The sequence below is a fragment of the Pistacia vera genome, unplaced genomic scaffold (genome assembly GCF_008641045.1).
Source record: "Pistacia vera cultivar Batoury unplaced genomic scaffold, PisVer_v2 Contig198, whole genome shotgun sequence".
Classification (NCBI taxonomy): Eukaryota; Viridiplantae; Streptophyta; class Magnoliopsida; order Sapindales; family Anacardiaceae; genus Pistacia; species Pistacia vera.
The window spans coordinates 348,919-373,887 of record NW_022195999.1 but is presented as its reverse complement, the minus strand read 5'-3'; the positions used below and the strand labels follow the sequence as shown (position 1 = coordinate 373,887).

General features: G+C 33.9%; 2 protein-coding genes across 2 annotated transcripts; one reads left to right on the top strand and one right to left on the bottom strand.

Annotated features, from left to right (window-relative positions):
* Positions 1-883: 883 nt before the first annotated feature.
* Positions 884-2,885, top strand: LOC116128216 (aquaporin NIP1-2-like). The gene is made up of 5 exons (XM_031413909.1): positions 884-1,206; positions 1,302-1,526; positions 1,814-2,011; positions 2,289-2,350; positions 2,466-2,885. The coding sequence occupies exons 1-5, from the start codon at positions 1,069-1,071 to the stop codon at positions 2,674-2,676; spliced, it is 834 nt and encodes a 277-aa protein (XP_031269769.1). The 5' UTR covers positions 884-1,068; the 3' UTR covers positions 2,677-2,885.
* A 1,883-nt stretch (positions 2,886-4,768) lies between these two features.
* On the bottom strand, positions 4,769-7,462 carry LOC116128215 (seipin-2). Its single transcript, XM_031413908.1, has 2 exons — positions 6,380-7,462; positions 4,769-5,292 (listed from the first exon to the last, which is right to left on the bottom strand). The coding sequence occupies exons 1-2, from the start codon at positions 7,328-7,330 to the stop codon at positions 4,807-4,809; spliced, it is 1,437 nt and encodes a 478-aa protein (XP_031269768.1). The 5' UTR covers positions 7,331-7,462; the 3' UTR covers positions 4,769-4,806.
* Between the last annotated feature and the right edge of the window lie 17,507 nt (positions 7,463-24,969).

Here is a 24,969-nt window from a genome sequence, read left to right as displayed (position 1 = left end):
AAGCAACCACCACTCACTCCTCCGCATTTGCACTTCATTTATCTGAAACCTAACCCAGGTGGGAGCTGGTGTCTCTGCATGAACCAGTCTTGGATCTCAGCTGCTGAAGAAGTGAGGCTAGAGTGAATGAAAATGAGTGGAAATGAGGTATTTTATTTTATTTTTGCATATTTATTAGTCGAAGATACTCTTTTTCATATAAGGGTAAAATGGATAAAAAATAAGAATGAACTCGACATTGTAATTTTTTATATCCCGTCTTAAGGAACTTATCTTCACATAGTAATAATTATCTACATATTGCAAAAAATATTTACTATGTTACATTAAATGTTTATTTAAAGTTATATATATATATATTAAAAATATGAAAGAAATACCTTGTTGATGCAATATTATATATGGTCTCTTAAAAGTGGAAAAGAAAAAATAGATAAATGAGTATAGCAATATTTATCTTAAAATAGAAGTGAGAAAAAAAGAAAACAGAGAAAACTAATATAGGAAGATTATAATATTAATGAGGTTAATAAATAAGGGTATTACACAAAAATTAATAAAAGAAGCTTGCATGTTGCCCTGTATTTGCGGTGGGTGGTTGAACCAGGCAGCTAGCCTTCAATGCTTTCCTTTCTCCCCCCCACCATAAAATTTAAAAAAAAAAAAAAAAAAAAAACAACACATTAATATTTATATTTTGCATGATATGAAATGTCACACTTTCAACGATATCTCCAAAGTAAACAGAGAGACATTATTTAATAATCACAAGAAAAATATATTTAATATTAAAGTTTATGACAAATTTATATTCTCTTTCTATGTGAAAGAGAAAAAGTCCAACAACCTGGCCCTTACTATTTCTCTCTTCCTTTCTCCATTATTTAAGGGGGACCTTCCTTCGGTTGTCCATAAATTGAACATCGGCAGTTTAATATTTTGAGCATTAGTCACAAACAGCCAAAACTGCTAGGATTTTTTTTTGTCAATCCATCTCTGTGTCCACTTTGCTCCCAAATCCTTTTGCTTTGTATATATATATAGCTTTTCTCGTATATACAGATCAATATGGCCGAGGCTGCTGGGAGCAATGGATACCATGAAGTTGTTGTCAACGTTAAAGATGGTGAAAATACTCCTGGCTCTGCTGTCTGCAAAGCCAAACAAGACTCCGACCTACAATTTTCTGTGCCTTTCGTGCAGAAGGTGACTAAACACTTTTCTTCTTCTGAATTATATTGGAAAGTTTCTTTGTTTTTGGATATGGGGTGATTGATTTGTTGCTTGTTATGTTTATGCAGATAATAGCTGAGATTTTGGGCACATACTTTCTGATTTTTGCTGGTTGTGGGGCTGTGGTGGTGAATTTGAGCAAAGAAAAGGTTGTGACACTGCCTGGGATATCAATAGTGTGGGGGCTGGCGGTGATGGTCCTGGTTTATTCTGTTGGCCATATCTCTGGTGGCCATTTTAATCCTGCTGTCACCATTGCTTTCGCAACCTGCAAGAGGTTTCCATTGAAACAGGTGAAAACTTGGTCAATACTTTAGCACCATTTTTTCATCAATTTGGTAAACGACACCACCAAGCCAACTTTGATATGCCTTTAAAATAATGTTAATTAATCACTTATATGTCTATTTCTGTTACTTCTATTATGCCTGCAGCCACTGTTGACAGTCCCAATTCTTCTTGAACATCATTTCAGTTTTTTCTGGTTCAATTCAATCTTAATTATGATAATAGGCTTTTCGCCTCACCTGGACTATTAGTTTAAGTTATATATCAAGTTTATGTTGCTTCAATGTTGCAGGTACCAGCTTATGTAGCAGCTCAAGTTCTTGGATCGACACTGGCGGCTGGAACCCTTCGATTGCTCTTCAACGGGAACCAAGATCACTTTGTAGGAACAGCACCAACTGGGTCTGAAATGCAGTCTTTTGTGATTGAGTTCATAATCACATTTTACCTCATGTTTGTTATATCTGGAGTTGCCACTGATAACAGAGCGGTCAGTTCATCTTCCTTCTCACCTAATCATTTCTTTTTAATTTGTGATTAGATATACATAATTATCCAAAAGGGTAGCTAATTAACTTCAATAACAAGATGGGATTTCGGATATGTTGAAGTTTTTTTTAGTATTAATCAGTTTAATACATACCAAACCGTGTGAATCTTAATGTTAAAAAACAATGACATAGACAATGACTTAATCTTTAAAATTATCTCTATTGACAATGATATGTGGAAACATTACATGATTAATAATTCTGTTGCTTCTGCAGATTGGAGAGCTTGCAGGGCTCGCTGTCGGTTCCACCGTGCTGCTTAATGTGATGTTTGCAGGGTATATTAACTTAATTTATCATTTCAAACTAGTTAAACATATATCATAGTCAACACATATTGGAGCTTAGCACAAGTCATCTTTAAGTAAAATATTAATTTCTTGTTTTGTGCAGACCAATATCAGGAGCATCAATGAACCCTGCAAGAAGCTTGGGACCTGCCATTGTGTCAAGCCAGTATAGGGGTCTATGGATTTACTTGACTTCACCAATCCTTGGCGCCACAGCCGGAGCTTGGATGTACAATATGGTGAGGTACACGGACAAGCCCTTGCGCGAGATTACAAAGAGTGCTTCGTTCCTGAAGAACGTGAACAGCACCTAAGAATTCAATTAAGGAGTCTAATTTACAGAATTATTAGGTTAACTTGTGTAAAATACAGATTTTGGAGGGTTTTCTGCATCATGTTACTGGGGTGGATTTGTATGTTCTGCATTTGTGTAAGCAGACACAATTATATAAGTTTTTATCTTCTTAAAATGTATGTATTCACTCCTGTAATACGCATAGTAAAATAAAGTAGCACTTTGTTATCCTTGGTGTTTTCTTTCTTCTAATACAAATCTCCAAATGATAATATGAATTATTCCTTTGTTAATTGTGGCGGTAGACTGATTAAATGAGAAAAAAGACACCATTAAATTGTGTTCAAAATGAAATAAAATACACCATTCAATTGCAGTAATCTTTGACCGTATGCATATTGATCTGGAGGTTCCATCTCTCCAGTTTCCACGTGTTGTGGAGATACCATTTGTTTACATAATTTTAGCTGTTCTTCTCACAAAAGAAAAATTGAACAAAAATGAATCTTCCAATTGTTCACTTTTTGTTTGCTTATGTTGAATGATTAGTTTTCAAAATAGGTTTTAACACTATCCCATTGAAGATTGCCGCTGAAGATCTTCCAAAGGAATATTTGCGATCTTGAGTTTCATTATAAAAAAGATGAGTAAAACAAATTTTTTTTTTTCCACCAAAATAATGGTTTGATGACACTTTCCCACCTACAAATTTTTAAAATACTATTTTACTATCCATATTTATATTACGTTTCCAATTCTGACATTGTTGCGACCCTATATCATCACCGTTATCTTTCTCGATCATCACTTATGAAAACCCCTCAAACCTTACTCCCGTCCACCCCATCAATCATCGACAATCAAGCGATCAGGGTTTACACAATCGCCCCTTCCAGGTCAAATTTTGGTTAATCACAACCAGCAAAATCCAATCTTTCACCACCAAAAGACTCATCTGCTCCCATTTTTCAAAAGCCCCAACAGCTTGGACCGAGTTTGCTCTTTGTTTGCTGTCGGAATATAAATTTGGATAGTAAAGTGATATTTTAAAAGTTTATCAATCGGAAAGTGTCATTAAGCCATTATTTGGGTGGAAAAAAGTTGCTAACTTATCACTTGGGTTAGAAAATTTGAGTCAAACACCTTATCCAAATATCATATTTAGAAAAGTGATATGTTGTGTGAATCACAAGCTATTAAATGACTTGAAGCCAGAAACATGAGCATGAATTCTTGGCCATAACACGGGAAAATTGAAATGGCTTCTTTCCTTTATACTCGTGATATGGATGACAAGAAAATGGTGTAAGATGATCTGAGCAGAAGACGTGTGCTGTGGATAAGAACAGTTTTAATGAGCCAATTTGTTGTTCAAACTTCAAAAAACGTTTCCCAAGTCACATGAATCAAGTTTTTCTTCACCTAAAACAAAGCACATTTCGTAAAAGTTGATGTAAGTTGAAAGTTTCTTTTTTTAAAGTATTATCCAGTTCATGACAGAAATTTAGGAATGTTCAAATCATGTGAATCTTTTTGACGGTATTATCGGAACTGAATGGGGGTATTGTGAAAAGGATTAAGACCAATCCAAATTGAACTCCTGCAAATATTTCATTCTGTGAGGCTGTGACATTGGAAACTTAAAAGGAGAGTTTCCCTCCCTCTATTTGAGTTGCAGTCAAATTCTGCATACACGTATTATTTTCATAATACAGAGGTGTCATTAATAGATTAGTAAATAAGACCCTTCAAAATTCAATTAAGTTTAGGTCAAGAAAGTGTTCAAATTTGAAAAAAATTGAATGGTAAATGACATAAATAAATGGCCTCTTCAGAATTTTCGTCAAGCTTAACCTATGTTTAAAACTTAAAATATAAGAACTTTGTCCATTTGCATTCCAAAGTTAAAATATCAAGAGCTAAAGATATGATATTCAAATACTCAAGTAAATTCTCTTTCGAACATGTAGATTATTATTGACTATTGAGTTTACAACATAAAAACATATACACAGTGGCCAAAAAGAATTAACAAATAAGAGAGAAATCAAATTACAAAAAATCTGAGTGTGAATTAATGTGTTAGAAATCAATTTCATCAAGTTACTAAGTTTGCAACCGGATTCTGCTGAAGCCTCATTGGCCGTAACTAAGTTTGTGACTGGATTCTACTTCCACGGGCACTATTACTTGCAGAATCACCCCTTGGTCTTGCTCTTGGAAGAATAATAGGTCTACAACAGATTAGCATGAAGCACAACTCCATTATAAACAATGTAATGGTAATCCATACAAAAATGGTTTTCCTCCAATACCATATAATTCTTTTAAAAAATGGAAGTTCTGACTCAAGGATAAGGGAGGCATCATATATTTCAGGGACACCAGCACCGAGCCCATATTCTGCTCGTTGTTCAATTTTCACCTTTAAGCATGAAGTAGGAACATCCCCTTCTATGAAACCTTTAAGCTTCACATTCAGTGTTTGAGATTCTGATACATACCCAGCAACAATAGGAGCAACTTTAAGGAAAGTCAATAGAAGACGGATAGGTTCACTTTTGAATTTTAACATGCAAGGATGGCTTGCACTCGCAAGTGTTTTGCCATTAGCAGAAATGAGTTCTACTCTGATCTTCGAAAAAAAAAAAAAAAAAAAAAAAAAGGAAATCAGTCAGACCAGCATCCATCCTCTACATACCACAAAAAAATGCAGAACATGGACTCCAATGCTACAATTATTGAACAGATCTCAAGAACAGGGAAAGGGCAATTAACAAAAATGCCGGACAATAAAAGTAAAGAGGAAATAAATCAATCTAAAAAATTAGTGGCCCTGAGATTACATATCACATGCTAAAGTATCAAGTTCTAAACAGAACATGTTAAGAACAGATTCAAAATAGACGAGTTAGTAGTACTGGAATATGAAAAAAGCTATTTATATCAGAAAAAAAAGACAATTTACATTTGTTTTCTTCAAAAAAAGAGACCAGTGGTTTAAGTTCACATAGTCCAGCTGCTGCACATGCTACAATGTTAGGGTATTCTGGTATTAAGGTCCATACTTTTTGTGATGTTCTGATGAACCATCCACTCTCCAGAGGTTCTAGCTAATCTCAACAACCAAACTTATTGTCACTGGGTCAGAAGATCATAATCCAACATTCATTCTCACATAACATTCATTAACTTCAACCTAAAGCCATGAAACTTCATTGAGATGAGGGAGACAAAAGAAGTGGTTTTATCTAAAAATCTGGGGAATAAGTCTTTTAGAGTAAGAGCCATAGCACAGTATTAAGGTCTTCTTCTAAGGCCCCTTTATCCTCTAAAAGGAAATAACGTCTCAATCTTTTGTACACAGTATGATACTGCAACTTGCAAGGAGAGACTACTACTTAAAATTCACAAATCGAAATGTGGCAGAAGTTATAAGCTACAAAATTATCTTGCGCTTATGGGACATATAAAGTAACGATTAATTAGCTGGAAATTTAAAATTTCCTCCACCCTAGTAATTTAGTTTTCTTATCTGATACTGATTAAACTATGCAAATAAGTTATTCGAACCATAGCAAATGCTGAAGCATGAAACAGAGCAAACTACAAAGTCATTACTACTAAATACAAACTGACTGATTAAAGACTATTAACTTGATCGAAACATTAAAAAAAACACATAGCCAAAAGGAATCGCAAGCTTTGCAACAAATATTCACCTGAAAAACCCCAAGTTTTCGATTGTAATCTGATTCCGGCAGTGTCAACATGACAGAAACCTGCATCTTATGATCAATTGGTATAACCCGAGACCCTAAACTCTTTGAAACTTCTTTCTTCTCTTCACAATTGAAGCCACAGAAAACAGCATCACAAGACAGAATACGTACAAACGCAACTGGACTATTCTTTGTGTAATCAAAATTCAGAGTCTCTTTTATTTGAATAGGTTCTTCCACCAAAAACCTCATAAAAAACCCACTAATCACGACTGCCAACAGCAATAACCCACACAACACGGAGCATACATAAATACACCAGAACAAGCCCCAACCGAATCGCAAAACTAGCTTCCATATCGATTCATACCCTTTTAACCAATCATGAATCCAAGGACTAACAAACCCAGATATCAAATTCCATAAATTATAAAACTTTAGCATTAAATACTCTCTTCCACGTTTTACAGTACGAAATGGGTCCATCACAAACATGTAAAAAGAAGATAAAATCGATATGGGAAATAAAACGAAGCTAATTAGCAAATTGAACTCAAAACAAATTGCTTTAATCATTAACCCAGCAATATAAACGAGCAAACTCGAAGACTCTGAGTCAACCGAATCAGCTGAGTCACTAACTGGGTCATCATTTTCGAAAGTTACCGTCGATTCCTCAGTCTTATCTTCGCTAACTCGGAATGAGTCAACTCGGTCCACAGTCGAGTCCGATCCTTTCTCGAAAATAACTTCATTCTCCTTCAAATTTCGATGAATTTCACTTCGCCGGCGAGACAGCGAACGCCGCCTCAGAGTCGAGGGAATGTCTTTGGATTTCGACGGGGACTGGTCTGATTTGTCAGTATGAAGGCAATCGTCGAAGGGGAAGTCGTCGAGGGCGTCGACGAAAAGTTCATCGTCGTCATCTTTGGCCGGATTTGGCGGGTCCATTAAAAGATTAGGGAAAAGGAATAGGGTTTGTGTTGCATTACATTACAATTGAATTTTTTCTCCTTTCACACTCTTTCTTTTCTCAGATTCGTGCCTGTTAAGTGTTGACGCAACCAGGTTCGAAACACGTGGTCAGCGTCAGCCTTGTCCACCCAATGCACCAAAGTTCTCAATTCATAATAAATTTAGACCTGGGCATTTGGACAGGTAGGAGGGCCTGGTCCCAAACCCGGACCAGGCCCATGGAGGAGGGACCAGTCTCTAGATCGGGCCCTCCTCCAAGGCCCGGGCTTGGGATAGTCCCAGCTTAAGGCCAAACCTTTTTTTTTTTTCCCCAAAAAAATCCTTTAAAAAATATCTAAAAACCTCTTGTAAATATTAAAATTGACAAAAATATTGAGAGTTAAATTGATAGTTTACCAAAAAAAAAAAAAAAAGGAGAAAAGAAAAAAGAGTATTACGACACACTTCCATTTTTTTCACACCAACTATCAATCTCTCAGGCTCCGTTTGGTTCGCTTTAGTATTCCCAAAAAAGTTATAAAGTAAAATTGCAAAAACTCACAATATTATTCAACTTTTTTAAACCCCTTAAATTTGTTGATTTAATTAAATACCCCTAAATATTTTTTTTAGAAATTGCAAAAACACCCCAGAAACCCACATTTACCAAATTCCGGCCACTACTGCTGGAAGATGGCCGGAATCTAGTATAATGGCGCGCTGAATCTGGCTGGTAGTGCACCGATCTAGCATTTTCCAGCTAGATCCACGGTGGATCTGGCCGGAAAAGGCCAGATCTAAGGCCAAAGATCTGGCCGTAGCCAGTCGTCAACAACGGCTAACATATGGTCGTCGTTGACCATCAATGACGGTTGTATCTTTGGCTGTCGTTGATGAGCAAATGCGGCTAGATCTAGCCTTTGTCGGCCAGATCCACCGTTGATCTGACGGAAAAGGCCATATCGACGCACGACCGGCAAGATCCAGTCGGTCATGCACGGATATGGTGACTCCGACCACCCTCCGGTAGTAGTGGCCGGCTGTCCGTATTTATCGGGTGGATTAGGGGTGTTTTTGTTAACTTTTAATGTTTTATTATAGGGGTGTTTAGTAAATAAAAAAATATAAGGGGTATTTTTATTAATTTCCAAATCCTACATCATAATACCCGCCCAATTCAACTTTTTTTAACTTTTAAAAAAAAACTTTTCTAAAAAATGTAAAAAAGTGAACCAAACGGAGCCTCATTCTCTCTACTCCAATCCAATTGTCATTCATATTCTCTACATTCAATTTATATTTATATTTATAATTTATTCAATTTTTTCTATTTTTCAATATCATCTCTTATTCATATTATTATTCATTTTTTTTTCATTTTAATTATTTATTATTTTATCATAAATTCATAATGGAAGTGCCAAATGAGTTTTACGTTCCATCCATTGAAGAAATGGAAGGCTTCGATCCATTTTCACTATTTTCAGAGGCAGTAATTGCAATTCAACAACCACGTTTGACTAGGACGAGGTACATCCAAACACAAGCAAGCCCAACCCCCTCGACTGTCAAAAAGGGCTGTGTCTGATGTATATATGGCGATACTTCAGCAAATCAAAATAGGGAAAGACAAATGGGGAGGGGAAGAATCGTGCAAGGTATGTAATTTATGTGGAACCATTATTGAGGTTGAGAATGAGACTTCGACGATGTGACGACACTTGGAGAAAAAACACCCCCAAATAATGTAGCTATCCGATTCATCTTCAACCGGACCCGCTAAGCAAATTCAAACTCAACTTAATTTTAATCCATAATCCTCAACTCTGTCAACATGACAATACAATGCACTCCAATCATGAGAGAAAACAGCAAAATAAATAGTTGCTACGGACTCTCCCCTTTCTTTATCTGAAAATACTTATTTTATTCACATGATTAAAATTGCATTTTGTCCAGCATATACTCATGTTAGTAGAAGTACAAGTAGAAGAGACATACTAAAACTTTATAACCAAATAAATGTTCAACTTAAAAACGAATTTCAAAATTTTAGGAATATATCCATTACACTTACTTTAGACATATGGGCTTGTAGATTAAAAATAGATTTTTTAACTGTCACAATACATTACTTAGATCATGGTTGGGGTTTACAACAAATTGATAGGTTTTAGACTATTATATATTTCACATAATGCTGACACTATTTATTTTACAATTCTTGAAGTTTTGCAAGAATATGTATTAACTAAAAGACTTGTAGAGCTAACGCTGGATAATGCAGCTGCTAAGACTGCGACTATCTCTTTATTTGAAAAGAGATTGGATCCGCTTGGTGAAGGCAAATTTTTTCATCAAAGATGTACTTGCCATATCATCAATTTGATTGTTAAAGTAGGTTTAAAGGCTATAAATTCGAAGATTGAGAGGGTGCGCGTGGCTATCAGATTCATCATCGGCAGTGGCAGCAAAAGATGGCAGAGTACGTCAAATATTGTAAGCAAGAGGACCCACTAGTTTGACCTTTGAAGTTATGTACGGACATGTCTATCCGTTGGAACTCCACCTACTTGATGTTGGAAAAAGCTTTGCCAACTGCAAGACAAATTATAGATTTCGTCAATCAAAAGAACTATTTGGAGGAAGTTGTCAACTATAATGATTGGATGGTTTGCAAACTTTTTTATTCATTTCTTAAAGTTTTTTATGATTCCACTAATACATTAAGTGATATTTATTATCCTACTACTAATTTAGCATTAGATATTTTACTTCAAATTTCTAAAGCTTTTGCTAAATATAGATATAATGACGTCTTAAAGGAAATTGTTTCAAAGATGGAAAAAAAAAAATATGAGAAATATTGGTTAGATATTCCATTCTTATATGGATTAGGCCTTGTTGTAGATCTCAGGTTTAAATTACATGTAGTTGATTATATAGTTACTGAGATAAGCCAACATTTAGGACATGATTATACGTATTATTTGATTAACTTTAAGCAAAAATTGGAAAGCCTTTTTTCTTTATATCAGAGCAGGTACAATGGAAGTGGAATTGAAACGTCCAATAGAGATGTCCGACCGGACCCTGGTGAAGACATCTATCAAGGATCGAGTATGTAGACATATATGGAACATGGCAGAAGTAGTAGCTCCAGCTCGTACGTACATGGACCAAATGAGCTGAATCGCTACCTACAAATGGACATGTCTTAGATGACGAAGAAGGAGAAATGTGAGATGAATGTGCTTCAATGGTGGAAACAACATCAAAGTCGATTCCCCATTGTAGCCCAAATGGCATGTGATATTTTATCTGTGCTGATTTCTACAATTGCATCTGAGTCAGCATTCTTAATGAGTGATCAGATTGTTAAAGACAGAAGATGCTCTTTAACCAATAAGATGATTGAAGTGATAACGTGTTTATGAGATTGGACTCATGCAAAGAGAAGACTACAACAGTATCCTGAAGATCTCAAACTACTCGAACTCTTCAAGAACACAGATTTGAACAATGTAAATATTGTTGATGATGAATAATTTAATAAAAACAAATTTATTTAGTTGTTTATTTGTGAAGTGTGATTGTGTGAATATTATATTTATGTTAAAATTAATTAATTAAATTATCTCTTTAAAGTTTAAATTTAAAACACCCCATATTTATAAATAATTATTAATTATAATTAACTATTAATTTATTTATTATTTTTTAAAATTAATTAAAAATTTACTAATCTCTCATAGGTGGAAATAAATTTTCCAAGCCGCTAAAAATTACATAAATCTCCCTACATAATTTTTTTGGCCCCTTAAATATATAAAAAAAGTTGCAAGGTGAAAATAAATTTTCCAGGCCCATAGGACCGGTCTTGGGCCTTGAAATTTCTCATGGGCCTAGGATTGGTCCCAAGCCCGTGAGTGACTGGTCCCAATCAGGCCCAGACCCAAACCCGGTTGGGACTAGTCCCTGCCTAGGTCTAATTCATATGGTTAATATCTTGAGCACCCCTAAACTTTAGCTTAATTAAAAATTCCTATACTTTTGGAAATTATCGCCCACCTCCATTAGAGTTTAGAGACTCGTATTTAATTTCTTAATTACTTCTTAATACGTATATACTTTCCAATGGTGATACTTCTGCTAGGAATCTCAGGATATTTTACTATCTAATACCTACTTTCAAGTTTAATAATCATGATCCACAAATTTTGGAAATTGACACTTACATCCCAATAATTAACGGGCCTACGACATTCTTCGATGGCATGACACTAGGGCTGTTATCGAGCCGAGTTGAGCTGAGCTGAGTTTTCAGCTAACCGAGCTCGGCTCGATCAATAGGGGGCTGAGTTTGAGTTCGAGCCGAGCTAGACAAGCCGTTGATTTCCTGTTCGAACTCGTTAAAGGAGAGGGGGGATTCAAGCTTGGCTTGTGAGCCAGCTCAAGAATTTGAATTTGAGTCGGCTTGCGAGCCATTAGAGAAGCGTGCATCTTTGATCTGTATAAGTATACACACAATCCAAAAATGTTGCTTGTCTCTTATTTTTTTTTTTTTTTTTATGATAAAAGGAAATTGTTGTAGATAATCATGCAAAATCTTACAGATATTGCATGATTAAGTGTATAAATCTATAATAGGATATTAGGATTGTAATCAATACATAATAGGAACAAATCTGTAAAATAGGAAGTTAGTTTTTTTATTTCCTAGATTAGATTATTTATTTCCTAGATTAGTTCTTTATTTTCCTATATATTGATGTATAATTTGTCAATACAAAATAAGAAAATTACAATCAGTTCTCTGTTTGTAACATGGTATCAGAGCAATTCTAGGTTGTTTTTTTTTTTCAATTCGTTTTTTTTTTCTGCCCAAGTGAGCATTATTTGTGAGTCACCCTGGAGAGTGCCATTTTTTCTCACCGCTTGCCTAGGAAGAAGCCTCGTCTACCGGTCTACCGATCGACCATTCCCTGAAGTCCGGTCATCGGAGGAGTAGCACGTGAGTCTCACGCACCACCCTTTTTCATCTGCGTCAGATCCACGCGCTGGCGCGTGTGGGCGCTTGCGACGGAGGAACTTGCTTCTATCACCCTTCCCGGCTTCGTCTTGTTATTTTCGGCAAATCTGTGTGATTAGTTCCTCAGTTTCTCTGCCAGGTCAGAACAGTTTTGTTGGTTTCTATTGGTATCAGTTTTGTTGGTTTTTGTTGATATAGGGTTCATTATTTGAAAGAGTTTTTGTTGGCTATTTTCGTCTTCTTACCATGACTGATAAGTCTATAATTGATATGGTTCCTATAATGTCCAAAATTACGGAACATAAGCTTAATGGGTCTGATAATTATTTTGATTGGAGTAAGACAATTCGTCTTTATTTGCGAAGCATTGGTAAAGATGATCATCTCACCAAAGATTCATCTGAAGACGATTCAAAACAAACATGGTTGAGAGAGGATGCCGGGTTGTTCTTGCAGATACGGAACTCCATCAATAGTGAGGTACTTGGTTTAATTAATCATTGTGATTATGTGAAGGAATTGATGGACTATCTAGATTTTTTGTATTCTGGGAAAGGAAATGTTTCTCGTATTTTTGATGTATGCAAAGCTTTTTATCAAGCTGAGAAACAAGATAGGTCTCTTACGGCCTATTTTATGGATTTTAAAAAGATATATGAAGAACTTAACATTCTTCTACCGGTGAGTGCTGATGTGCAAGTTCAACAAGCTCAACGAGAGAAAATGGCGATTATGAGTTTCCTAGCTGGACTCCTTTCTGAGTTTGAATATGCTAAATCTCAGGATCTTGCTAGTTCTGAGATCACCTCCCTCCAAGACATATTTACTAGGATTCTTCGTATAGAAAGCACTCCATCTGTTCAATCGAGTAGTGCTATTGTAAGTCAGAATCATGACACTGGGTGTTCATATAACAGGAGCAATAATAGAGGAGGGGGTTCGAATTATCGTGAGAATCGGAGTCAGGAGTCCGGAAGGATTGTGTGCTACAATTGTCATGAACCCAGTCATACAAAGTGCACGTATAGAAAGTTGCAAAATAAGGCCTAGAAACCTCAGTCAGCTCATGTTGCCGCTATTGATACTTCTGAAAAGAGGGTTATGATTTCAGCTGATGAGTTTGCCAAGTTTTCTCATTATCAAGAATCATTGAAGTCCTCATCTACTTCCATCACTGCTCTTGCCAAGTCAGGTAAACCAAATACATGTCTTATTTCCTCATCCTCCAAATGGGTCATTGATTCTGGTGCCACAGATCATATGATAGGTAATCCTAGTCTCTTCTCATCATATCAGTCACATAATTCCTTGTCTAATGTTACTTTAGCTGATGGATCAACTTCTTGTGTTCTTGAGTCTGGGTCTGTTAACCCTACTCCGTTAATTTCCCTATCCTTTGTATTGAGTCTACCACAGTTCGCTTTTAATTTAATTTCTGTGAGTAAACTCACTCATGCTCTTAAATGTTGCATCTCATTTTTCCGTGATCATTGCCTGTTTCAGGATCTTACGACAAAGTAGATTATTGGTAAAGGACATGAATCTGGAGGGCTTTACATCCTTGACACACAGGTGCCCATAACCATTGCATGTTCCAGTATTTCGACCCCTTTTGAGGCGCATTATCGGTTAGGACATCCTTCTTTACCATTGTTAAAGAAACTATGTCCTCAGTTTAATAAATTATCTTCGTTAGATTATGAGTCATGTCAATTTGCCAAACACCACCGTCTTTCTTCAAGTCCAGGAGTTAATAAACGGGCTAGTGTCCCTTTGGAATTAGTTCATTCAGATGTTTGGAGTCCTTGTTCTATTATGTCTAAACATGGATTTAAATATTTTGTTACCTTTGTTAATGACAACTCTCGTGTAACTTGGCTTTATTTAATGAAAAACCGTTCTGAGTTGTTTTCTCATTTTTGTGCCTTTTGTGCTAAAGTTAAAACTCAATTTAATACTTCTGTCCAGACATTAAGAAGCGATAATGCCAAAGAATATTTTTCGAGTTCTTTTCAGTCTTATATGAGCCAGCATGGCATTCTTCATCAATCCTCTTGTGTTGACACACCGTCCCAAAATGTAGTAGCCGAGAGGAAAAATAGGCACCTTCTTGAAACCGCTCGAGCCCTATTATTTCAAATGCAAGTTCCTAAACAGTTTTGGGCCGATGCAGTTTCCACGGCCTGTTTTCTAATTAACCGCATGCCTTCCTCTATTCTGAATGGTTCTACTCCTTACAGTGTTCTCTTCCCGTCTAAGCCTTTGTTTCCTATTGCCCCAAAGATATTTGGTAGTACTTGTTTTGTTCGTGATGTTCGACCCCAAGTAACCAAGTTAGATCCCAAATCTCTTAAATGTGTTTTTCTAGGTTACTCTCGTCTTCAGAAGGGATATCGATGTTATTGTCCTAGTCTTAATAGATATCTGGTGTCACCTGATGTTACTTTCTTAGAAAACACCCCTTTTTTCCCCACTTCGTCTACCTATACACGTCAGGGGGAGGACGATGACTTACTAATCTATACTGTCACATCCCTACCAGCTACTCCCACACCTGAGTCTTCCCCACCTACTGTTCCTCCTCGGGCACCACCACTTGTCTGTCCAATACCTCCATTTCGCTTGTCTATTTCGTCGATATGACCTCTGTACCAGTCCCTTCGTCATTAGACCAGTCTCCAGTGATCCCGATACCTGTGTTCCTTGTCAAGGAGAACTCAGACTTCATGTCCGACCCAAGACTCTTCGTCGTTGGATCTAACCTGATGATCTTGACTTCCCATTGCTCTTCGAAAAGGTAAACGTCAATGTATTATCCTATCTCTCATTGTGTTCTTATGACACCTATCACTATCATCTTTTTCTTGTTTTTGTGGCATCACTAGACTCCTCCCTTCCTGAACTGTCCATGAAGCTTATCTCATCCTGGTTGGCGTGATGCTATGATAGAAGGATGAATGCTTTAGATGTTAATAGTACTTGGAACTGGTTGACTTACCTATTGGAAATAAGCCTATTGGATGCAAATGGGTGTTTGCTGTTAAAGTAAATCTGATAGGTCAGTGGCTAGGCTTAAAGCTCGTCTTTGAGCTAAAGGCTATGCTCAAACTTAGGAGTGGATTATCGACACTTTTTCCCCTGTGGCTAATTGACTTCTGTTCGCTTATTTATCTCTATGGGGCTACTCATTCTTGGCCATTACATCAGTTGGACATAAAAAATGCCTTTTTACATGGTGACCTTCAGGAAGAAGTCTATATGGGAGCAACCACCTGGATTTGTTGTCAGGGGGAGTATGAGAAAGTTTGTCATCTTCGCAAATCATTGTATGGTTTGAAATAGAGTCCACGTGCTTGGTTTGGGAAGTTTAGTGAGGTAGTTGCGAAGTTTGGAATGACAAAGAGCAAGTTGATCACTCAGTCTTTTACAAACAACGACAGTTGGCATTATTCTTCTTGTTGTATAGTTGATGACATTATCATCACTGGGAGTGACACTACAGGGATTTCATTACTCAACATTTCTTCACACTCAGTTTCATACAAAAGATTTAGGAGTGTTGAAGTATTTCTTAGGGGTTGAGGTTACAAGGAGCAAGAAAAGGCATCTTCCTCTGTCAAAGAAAATATGTACTTGACTTATTAACTGAGACAGGAAAATTGAGTGCTAAGCCATGTAGTATGCCAATGTTTCCTAATTCGTAACTTACCAAAGATGGTGAACTATTGAAATCTTGAGAGGTATAGAAGACTGGTTGGAAAGTTGAACTATCTAACAGTCACTCGTCCTGATATTGTGTACTCTGTCAGTGTAGTAGTCAATTCATGTCTTCTCTAATGTTGATATTGGGCAGCGTTAGAACAGATTCTGTGTTATCTGAAAGGAGCTCCAGGACCTGGGATTTTGACGAAAATCATGGACATAATAATGTTGAGTGCTTCTCTGATGCAGATTGGGCAGGTTCCAAGATCGATAGGAGATCCATTACGTGCTACTGTGTTTATTGGTGGAAATTTGGTCTTATGGAAAAGTAAGAAGCAAACTATTGTGTCCCGATCTAGTGCAGAATCGGAATATAGGGATGGCCAGTTGTGTTTGAAGTAATATGGATATCAGTTTTTTACGAAGTGGTCTTATGGCCTCTTTGCCAGCAAAATTGTGGTGTGATAACTAGGGGTGAGCGGTTCCGGGTACCTGCACTTTTCCGGGGAACCGGAACCGGAACCGACAGTACAGGTTCCCAAAAAAAGGAACCGGAACCGGAACGCCACAGTACAGTTTCTTCAATTCAAGGAACCGGAACCTAAAATGCAGGTTCGGTTCCTTTCCAGGGTACCCTGTAAAAAATCAATTACCCCCTATTAGTTTAAAAAATAACAAAAATAACTTATAAGTTTACAAATACACCCCTAACAAATTTTCGTTTTCATTCATTGTGTCCAATGTAACTATAACCTGTAATCTCTAAGCAACGCTTGAATTCAATCAATTCATCAAATTCACATAAAATTCGTCAATCAAACCAAAACACAACAATTATTCATCACAATACATAAAATAACTTCACCAAAATCATTTAAACAAACAACAATCTTAATACTAATTACTAACATTGCCATTTGCCAGGGGTCTATTTGATAAGTTAATAATTATTAATGTTTATAATTTATAATTTAATGTTATAATTGGTTAATGGGTATTTATAATATACCAAATTAATTTAAAATTTAATATTAGAAACAAGTAATGTATAATTAAATAAGTGATCATACACATGTAAATGTTAATGTTAATAATTAAGTAATATATTATTAATTATAAGTAATTTATAATTAATTAAATTTTAATCATTAATTAAGTATATAATATTGTATAATAGAATGATAATTAATTAAATATCATCCATAAATTTATAATAATGTTATAATAATAAAAAATATAATAATTCGATTAAATATTGTGCAAATTAGTAAATTACTATGTTTATAATAAATGTCAATCAATTAAGTAATCATTTATTATGTAATGTTATATAATATATGATCATACTATATAGTATAATGTAATGTTATAATGAATTAAGTAATCATACTACAAATCTATAATTTAATTTATAATTAATTAAATTTCAAATATTTAATAATATACTAATATTTATAAGGGATGTTATAATTGATTAAGTAATCATATTACAAAATATAAAATAAGTATAATTAATTAAATTTTTAATCGTTTAATTAAGTAATGTAATAGTATAGTAAATTACTAATGTTATAATGTAATGTTATAAATTCAAACTAATTAAGTAATTATGTAATCATAACTATATAATGTTAAATTAGTAAGTAATTATAATATAATGTAATATAATAAATTATAATTTAATTGAGTAATTATTAACTATAATGTAATGCTTAATTATGTTTATAAGGTAATGTTATAATTAATTAAATTTCTTATCATTTAATTAAGTATGTGCTAATGTTTATGTAGTAAATTAGTAATACTAGTTAAAATATAATATCATAACTCATAATCAATTAAGTATTATTTAATTATGTAATGTTTATTAATATATGATCATAATATAATAGTATAAGTGAATGTTATAAGAATTAAGTAATCATACTACAACTATAATTAATATTATAATTAATTAAATTTCAAATCATTTAATTAATATACTAATGTTATAAGGAATGTTATAATTGATTAAGTAATCATATTACAAATATATAAAGTAATGTTATAATAATTAAATTTTTAATCGTTTAATTAAGTAATGTAATAGTATAGTAGATTACTAATGTTTATAATGTAATGTTATAAATTCATAACTAATTAAGTAATTATGTAATCATTTAACTATATAATGCTATAATTAAGTAAGTAATCATAATATAATGTATATAATAATATATAATTAAATGAGTAATTATTTAACTATAATGTAATGCTTAATTAATGTTTATAAGGTAATGTTATAATTAATTAAATCTTATCATTTAATTAAGTATTGTGCTAATGTTTATGTAGTAAATTAGTAATTATAATGTTTAAATATAATATCATAACTCATAATCAATTAAGTAATTATTTAATTATGTAATGTTATATTAATTATATGATCATCTATAAATGTATATATGTAATGTTATAATGAATTAAGTAATCATACTACAAATCTATAATTTAATATTATAATTAATAAATTTCAACATTTGATTAATATACTAAGTTTATAATGGAAGTTATAATTGATAAGTAATCATATTACAAATAATAAGTAATGTTATAATTAATTAAATTTTTAATCTGTTATTAAGTAAGTAATAGTATAGTAAATTACTAATGTTTATAATGTAATGTTATAAATTATAAACTAATTAAGTAATTATGTAATCATTTAACATATAATGCTATAATTAAGTAAGTAATCATAATATAATGTAATATATAATATTATAATTTAATTGAGTAATTATTTAACTATAATAATGCTTAATTAATGTTTATAATGAAATGTTTATAAGATAATATTATAATTAATTAAATTTCTTATCATTCAATTAAGTATTGTGCTAATGTTTATATAGTAAATTAGTAATTACTAATGTTTAATATATATCATAACTCATAATCAATTAAGTAATTATTTAATTATGTAATGTTATATTAATTAATAGATCATACTATAATGTATAATGTAATGTTATAATGAATTAAATAATCATATATAAATCTATAATTTATTATAATTAATTAAATTTCAAATCATTTTATTAATATACTAATGTTTATAATAGAATGTATAATTGATTAAGTAATTATATTATATATAAGGTAATGTTATAATTAATTAAATTTTTAATCGTTTAATTAAGTAATGTAAAATATAGTAAATAGTAAATTACTAACGTTATAAGTAATGTTATAAATTCATACCTAATTATGTAATTATGTAATCATTTAACTATGTAATGCTATAATTAAGTAAATGATCATAATATATATGTAATATAATAATATTATAATTTAATTGAGTAATTATTTAACTATAATGTAATGTTTAATTAAGTTATAATGAAATGTTTATAAGGTAATGTTATAATTAATTAAATTCTTATCATTTAATTAAGTATTGTGCTAATGTTTATGTAGCAAATTAATAATTACTAATGTTTAAAACATAATATCATAACTCATAATCAAATAGTAATTATTAATTATGTAATGTTATAATTAATTAATAATCATACTATAATGTAAATTATAGTGAATTAACTATTAAATAAATACTATAAATTTTTAATGTTATATTATAATTAATTAAATTTTTAATCATTTAATTAAGTTTGTACTAAGTTTATAATAAAGTCAATTAATTAAGGTAGTAATCAATTAATGTAATGCTATAAAATTATACTATAAACAATTAAGTAATGTTATAAATAATTAATTAAGTAATCATTTAACTATAATGTAATGTTATAATTGATTAAGCATGATATTTACTAGTAATTAAATTTATTAATGTTTATCAATTTATCATATATAATAATTAATTACTAATTTATATTGATATACTTAGAACTTGATAATTGAAGTAAATAACTAAAATAATTACTCAATCAAATATACTATTTTATTCAAAAATAATTATTTTAATAACATTAAAAATGTAAAACACTTTTAATTGGATCATAATTCCAATTATTCACTTAATTGATCAAAACTTATATTAATGTATTATAATTATTAAAGCTTTTAATATGGTGTAATTTATATGTATAAAGTATAATTGTATTGTATATTTATTTAATTAGGTTATTCTAAAAATTTAACTTTTTCTATTTTAAATTTTTTTATATGTAAAATAATAGAAACTCCCCCATTATTTACATTTCACAAATATTATTTATAGTCCAGGTTCCAAAATAGGTTCTAACAGGTTCAAAAAAGGTTCCAATATAGGTTCCAAAACAGGTTTCAAACAGGTTCCAAAACAGGTTCCAAAACAGGTCCAAACAGGTTCCAAAACAGGTTCCAAACAGGTTCCAAACAGGGGTACACCATGCAGGTTCCAAACAGGGTACCCTTTTTACAGGTTCCGGTTCCGGTTCCGGTTCCTCCGGGGGTAAGAACCGGAGCCGGAACCGCACAGTAGCGGTTCCAAAAAATTGGAACCGGAACCTACCCGCACAGTGCAGGTTCTGGGTAGGTTCCGATTCCGGTTCCGGTTCTTACCCCCGGTTCTGGTTCTACCCGCTACCCGTGCTCACCCCTAGTGATAACCAAGCTGCTCTTCATATTGTTTCTAATCCCGTATTTCATGAACGAACTAAGCACATTGAAATTGACTGTCATTTCATTTGTGAGAAAATACAGCAAGGTTTAATTTCTACAGGATATGTGAAGACTGGAGAGCAACTAGTAGATGTTTTCACTAAAGCTTTGAATGGGGTTCGGATTGATTATATTTGTAACAAGCTGGGCATGATTAACATCTATGCTCCATCTTGAGGGGGAGTGCTGTAGATAATCATGCAAAATCTTGCAGATATTGCATGATTAAGTGTATAAATCTATAATAGGATATTAAGATTGTAATCAATAAATAATAGGAACAAATCTGTAAAATAGGAAGTTAGATTTTTTATTTCCTAGATTAGTTCTTTATTTTCTTATATATTGATGTATAATTTGTCAATAAAAAATAAGAAAATTACAATCAGTTCTCTGTTTGTAATAGAAATCAACTATTCTTGTTCTAGCTAGATGTTGCAGACACCAAGGAGTCTTACCTATAGTCAGTGACCCCACTTAACTAAACACTCATTAACTCCAATTAATTATGGGTTTTCATGGCCACTAAGATCTTACAAGTTACACGTGCCATATACTTTACAGTGTTATAATAGCTTAGGGTCTGTTTGTTTTCCTGTTTTTACACTATCCTATTCATAATTTTTTTCAAAATACATATTTGTTTTCTTATTTTGAAAATCATATTTTTTTTAAACCTCATAGGTTTATTAATTTAACTAAACACCCAAAAAAATTTAGAAATTGATTAAAACACCCCCACCCACCCACATTTGTCAGATTTTGACCGCCACCGCCAACAGGTGGCCAGAATCTGGTATATTGGCGCACTATCGGCTGGATCTGGTTGGTAGTAAGCAGATCTAGCCTTTTTCAGCCAAATCCACCGTGGATTTGACCGAAAAGGCCCGATTTACATCCAAAGATTTGGCCGTAGCTAATCATCAATGATGACCAAGATATGGCTGTCATTGACCATCAACGACAGCCATATACAACCAAATGCGACCAGATCTGGCATTTTCCAGTCAAATCCATGGTGGATCTGGCTGGAAAAGGTCGTATCAGCTCACGACGGGTTAGATCTAGTTGGTCATCCGCCAATACGGCGAATCTGACCACCCTCTGGTGGTGGTGGTCAGCTGCCGGTATTTAATGAGTGGGTAGGGGTGTTTTTATTAATTTTTAATGTTTTATTACAAGGGGTGTTTAGTAAATTAACAAACCTAGGAGATATTTTAGTTAATTGTCAAATCCCACCTCATAATAACCACCCAACTTTTACTTTTTCAAAAATCCTATAAATCCTATCTAAAATAATAAAACAAACAGACTCTTAACTTACTTTACAATGTTGTAATAGTTAGTTAAGTTGAGTGTTAAAGTGTTATACCTAGTTGACTAGAGTTTAGTTAATATTTTATTGCAGTTAATTGTTAGTAACAATACCATATAAGTGTTGTAAGTTCTCGAAGTAATCAATAACAAACAATACACTTTTTCCCCAATTTCTTTGATTCCGTTAATAACATGTAGCTTCTGCAAAAGTAATTTAAATCTGCTCAAGCCCTCAGTGGTCATACGAATGTCCATAGAAGAGACAGAGCCAGGTTGAGGCAGTCACCCTCAAGGGATGGTTAGTACCCAATTCTTAATCACCTCCAACAAAATGGCCGATGGTAGGAACAATGGGCAACATGAGCACGACGACAATAAGATGGCAACGGCGATAGCATGGTGGTGGATTGGGTATTTTTCTTTTTCACTTTTAGGGATTTTCAGTAAATGGGGGAAGAGATCTTGTTTTCTACAAATGTTTACATGGGGGATTTGTTAATTTTTCAAATATTAAGTAATGCAAATTACAATTTAAAGCTCCATAGTTTCAAAAACCCTCTATATCAACCCTTTATTTTTTGAGCCAGATTCGGCTCGAAAGCCTTTCGAGCGAGCTGTTCGAGCCGAGCTGAGCATTGATTGAACTCGACTCACAAAATATTCACAATAGAGCCGAGCCTACTTGATTACAGCTGAGTCGAGCTTTGGACGAGCTTGACTTGAGTCAAGCTGAGCCGGCTCACCGAGCCGCTCGATTCGTTTACCACCCCTACAGTGACACTGTGAGTTAAAGGAGAAAAAGAGTAAATGAGATTTTTATATATTTGATTATTTGACTGTCAGTCAGTAACATGAACAATCTTTGGGTTGGTATATGAGAATTTTGTTGAAGTGTTGGGTTGCATTCATCTTCTGCTTTCTCATTCCTCATGTGTGTAGGGTATACTCCGTTTCTAGAAAAGGGTTTTCCCTTCATATTAATTAGTCAATAGAAGTCAATGAATGTCATTGAATTAGCAAACCAATGGCAATTTGTTGATGCGATAATTCATACCAATTAGAGAAATCCAGTTGGCCTTCGAAGGGACCAGGTAGGATGTATATGTGATTACTGGTAACCAGCAAGGTCATGTAATAAAGTAAAGAGCAAAATTTTTTTTATAGTGGTTTGGCGGTATAGAAACCAAACCTATATTTACTGTTGTGCTATTATTGAGGAGTGTTACAGGGTCGAATGGGGTTGCATAGGGAAGTTCGCGAGATAAATGAACGACATTCGGCTCTTGCGACCTATTCTCTTTAAAAACTCTAGGAAAAAAGGTCAGTGTATTTTTTGTCTTCAACTTTACTAATATTGTAATCCCCTGGAACAGAGGATGTGGACTCCTTTTACACTTGACTCTCTAACAGTGGTTGAGAGTAGGTGTTACGAGGTTGCTTGCATGCATAACCCCCTTAATTAGGATCTAAGTCATTAATCTCCATGCTTGTAATAGGCTTGGCCATGCTAATGGTAGCTTTACCCATGCTTTGGACAATAATCACCTGGTGAGAGAAGACAATCGTTGACGAGACGACACGTGGGAGGATTCAGGCCATTAGCCTTTGACACAGCTTCAAGATGCGTGGCACACATTTGATCGCCATGAAATTAGGCACAACATAGTTAATTGAGTTGCATTCTTCACAAGCAAGACTGAATGCTCTCTCTAATCTGGTCCCTTTTTTTTTTTTTTTTTTTTTTGAACTTTTCTGCATTATGAGTTTGCGACTCTTGCTTGGGTTCGTTTATGTTGATGTTGAAGCAAAATTGATTCCATCAATGCGCTGAAGTTGAACTTAGAGCTGGTTAAGGACCAGTCCCAAACGGGCCTAGGCCTAGGCCCATTTGGGACTGGTCCTTAACCAGCTCTAAGTTCAACTTCAGCGCATTGATGGAATCAATTTTGCTTCAACATCAACATGAACGGACCCAAGCAAGAGTCGCAAACTCAGAATGCAGAAAAGTTCAAAAAAAAAAAAAAAAAAGGTTTGGGACTGGTCCTAAATGGGACTGTCACTCATGGGCTTGGGACCGTCACTCATGGGCCTGGGACCGATCCCAGGCCCATGAGAAAAATCAGGACCCGAACTAGGCCCTATGACTGGTAAGGACTGGCCCTAGGACTGGTAGGGACTGGTCTTATGGGCTTGGATAATTTTTTTCCTCCCCTGATCTTTTTTTATATTTTAGGGGCGAAATGAAATTTTATAGGGGGTTTTTAGTATTTTTCAGGGGTTGATTAGTAAGTTTATAAAATTTAATTAATTTGAAAAAATAATAAAAAAATAAATAAATTAATAGTTAATTTTAGTTTTTAACATAAATGTAATATTCACATTTCGCACATTCACGCTTCACAAATTAACAATTAAATAATTTTTTTATTAAATTATTCATCTTCAATTCCATCGTCAACACTAGTTACATCATTAAAATCTGTATTCCTAAAGAGTTTGAGTAGTTCGGGATCTTCAAGGTGCTGTTGCAGTCTTCTTTCTGCATGAGTCTAATCCCGTAAACACGTTATCACTTCAATCATCTCATTGGTTAAAGAACATCATTTGTCTTCAACAATCCGACCACTTGTTGAAAATGTTGACTCGGGTGCAATTATAGAAACCGGCATAGATAAAATGTTACGTGCCATTTGGGATATAATGGGGAATCGACTTTCATGTTGGTTTCACCATTGAAGAATATCTATGTCAAGTTGCTCCTTCATCATCATAAAGGTCAGGTCCACCTGTAGGTAGCGAGTCAGCTCATTTGGTCCATGTATGTACGAGTTGGAGCTTCTGCCACGTTCCACATACGTCCACTTGCTCGATCCTTGAGGGAGGGCTGCATCAAGGTCCTGATCGTCTCTCCTAGACGCTCCACTTCCATTGTACTTGTTCT